The following is a 2857-nucleotide window of genomic DNA, read 5'->3' on the forward strand; positions in this document are numbered from 1 at the left end:
ATGTTTCCTCTTGTCATGTTCATGTAAGGTTGATATGCTCTTCGGGGAGGAGTTCTTAGTCGGCATAGTTTAGACTAGTGAACTAGTATAGGTAAGCACATGTACTTTTGCCTCCCTTGCCATCTTACCATCAATAAAAGAGAAATTTTTCAATCATCTGTGTCTTGTGAGATTGCCCTTTGATCTTTCCTTTCGATTATTCATTGTTCTTCGTGGTTGCCCAACGTTTATATAATTGTGTTCTTGCTTGTTGCTAGCACTATTTTAATATCGTGTGGCTTTGATTAATTGTTCCTTGCAAGGCACTCACTTGGCTGACTTGCTTGCCAGCAAGTGCCGCACGGTCCGCTTTGCACATTGCAAAGTTCAGCCCGTGACACATAGCTGCAATACTCGTACCCGATTCATCTCTGACCACTAACCCAATGCCTCCAACTCCACAATCTGCTCTAAATGCCTCATCCATATTAATTTTAAGCCTCCCACTCAGAGGGCATTCCCACTTCGTGACAGGCCTCTTTTTCTTCCGTGTTGCTTCCGGATGGTACAATTGGAACTCCTCCACTCTCTGCTTACACCATGCAATCATGTGCATGGGTTGAAAAGAACCACCTTTCCAAACAAGGTTATTTCTTTCACTCCAAATTAACCATAGAGCCATGAAAAAATAATCACAGAAATCAGAGCATAAATCATCCATCATGTCAAATACCCATTGTCTTACGTCATGTGCTGCATGATCTTTTGGCTTCAATTTCAAGGGATAGAAATGCCAAAAGCATTGAAGAGCCAAGCGCTCCTTAAACACATGTCGATCAGTTTCCACCATCTTGCCACAGAAGGCACATTTACAGTCATGCTTGTAAGGCACCATTCGAGAATAAAGGGCTGACCTAGTGGGTAAGGCACCATGCAACAGACGCCACATGAAGACTTTGGCATTCCAGAGCTTCTTCCAGTAACACCGTAACTGACCACCTGCAATATATTGGATGATGTCGAGGCTCTTCTCTCCAAGACCTGAGAGTTTAGGAAAACATGATAACCACTTCTGACGTTATAGATTCCCTTGGCATCATAATGCCATACAACCCTATCCACAGACTGCCGAATACCCAAAGGAATAGCAGCTTTTATAAACAAAGAAAATGAGAAGTATGGAATGAGAATTAAAATGGAAACGAATAATAAAAATACTATAGATGTGTTTCTATTATTGTAAATCTCTACAAAAGGAAAAAATAAAAATTTTCTTATTAATTTGTTGTCTGTAACAGTCTTTTTATATAAGGATACATATGTCATTTAATAATTAAAAAATAAGGGAGGTCTAGTAAGTAAATTAAGAGGTCCCAATAGAAACTCTCAAGTTTTAATTGCCAGAAAAAAGAAAACCAACCAGAGGCATTCAAACTTTGTTTATTTTTTCCTTCTGATTGAATACTCAAAATCTTGAAGTAAAAAAATGTACATACACAATGTGGTTTCCTATATAGACATGGATATTCTCTGTCTAGTCATTGTTGCATAGTAGTGCTTGGTTACCTTAAAACCTTGTACCCAAAAGAATATACATTCTGAAACATGTTTTGTAATAGCTATATCGTGAACAAATTAATTGCATACAAGGCGAGGATATATGGGAACCAATAATGTGGTGATGTTCTTTCATGAACAATTGATCTCGAACATGATCAATATTGATTATGTTCAAGATCAATTGTACGTGAATCTTGTGATCTAGTGATCTCCAATCCAGAGTTTTCTTTGGGTGATCTTTCTGCCATTCTTTAGGAGGAATGAAGCAATCTATTGAATAGTGGTGGTTTGCTTACTTTTTAATTGAGAAATTCTTAGATAAGGCAAACGTACCAACCACGTGGTACACTGAACTAATCATGTTTATATTTTATTTGTATTTTGAAACTATGTTTAGTTAAAATGAAATACCCATGATCCCCCCGAAATACCCATGATCCCCCCTACATATGCACTGATTGGTTGAATGTATCCATCACGTGGCACGCCTGCCCTTTCTAAAAATCTTTCATTTTAATTTTACATTTTTGTCTATTTAACCCAAAATTTGGACTATTGACATTCTTTTTCTTGGAAATTTTATAAAGTGATGGTGAAAAAAATGGGGAAGTTTTGGCCTTGTCCCCATATACCAAACGCGGTCGTTGAATTCTATTTTTATTAGATAAAATAGTTGTCCCTGTTATCAAATTCATTTTATACATCTGTTTCAATTACATCTCTAGCTAATAGTATTAGGAGTTTGAAGCCTATAAGTAACGGGCCTGCATCTCTCATCTCTGTCTCAACCTCTTCGCTTCCGTGCTCTCGTATCTTGTGGTTTATCTCTCTGTTTTTTTTTTCCTGAGAATTATCGTTGTTTCTCTTTATCGAGTATGAGTTCCAGATGGATGACTACAACAGGTGCTCCAAGCATCTTCCTGATGAATTGATTGAAATGATTGTAAAGCGTCTACCCCTCATCGATTCAGTCAGATTCGCTGCTGTGTGTCCTTCTTGGAGAAGTGTATCGTCACAATTAGGCCTGGCAACGTGTGGGTATAGTGCGGGTACGGTGCGGGTTCTTAACGGGTTTCGCGGGCCAAACCCGGTGGGTTTGCGGGTTTTCCGTTGGAACCCGGTAAAACCAGTAAACATTTTTTTAAAAAAAACTTTTTATCAAAGCAATTAAAACCAATTAAGACTTATGTATATAACCCCTCATTTGCCATTTTCTCTGTATGAACTTTTTTGGTTTTCTATTTTGAAAATTTTGATTTTCTATCTTTTTAGATTTTTTTTTCCTTTCCTTCTTTGACAAAAAATAATTCACAAATCA

General features: G+C 37.5%; 1 protein-coding gene across 1 annotated transcript; it reads right to left on the minus strand.

Annotated features, from left to right (window-relative positions):
• Positions 1-259: 259 nt before the first annotated feature.
• LOC112194318 lies at positions 260-874 on the minus strand. Its single transcript, XM_024334569.1, has one exon. The coding sequence runs from the start codon at positions 872-874 to the stop codon at positions 260-262; it is 615 nt and encodes a 204-aa protein (XP_024190337.1).
• Positions 875-2857: the final 1983 nt, after the last annotated feature.

Source organism: Rosa chinensis, chromosome 3, assembly GCF_002994745.2.
Source record: "Rosa chinensis cultivar Old Blush chromosome 3, RchiOBHm-V2, whole genome shotgun sequence".
NCBI lineage: Eukaryota > Viridiplantae > Streptophyta > Magnoliopsida > Rosales > Rosaceae > Rosa > Rosa chinensis.

Coding starts and splice junctions, on each gene's coding strand:
- LOC112194318 (XM_024334569.1), bottom strand. CDS start 874: ATGGTGCCTTACAAGCATGACTGTAAATGTGCCTTCTGTGGCAAGATG.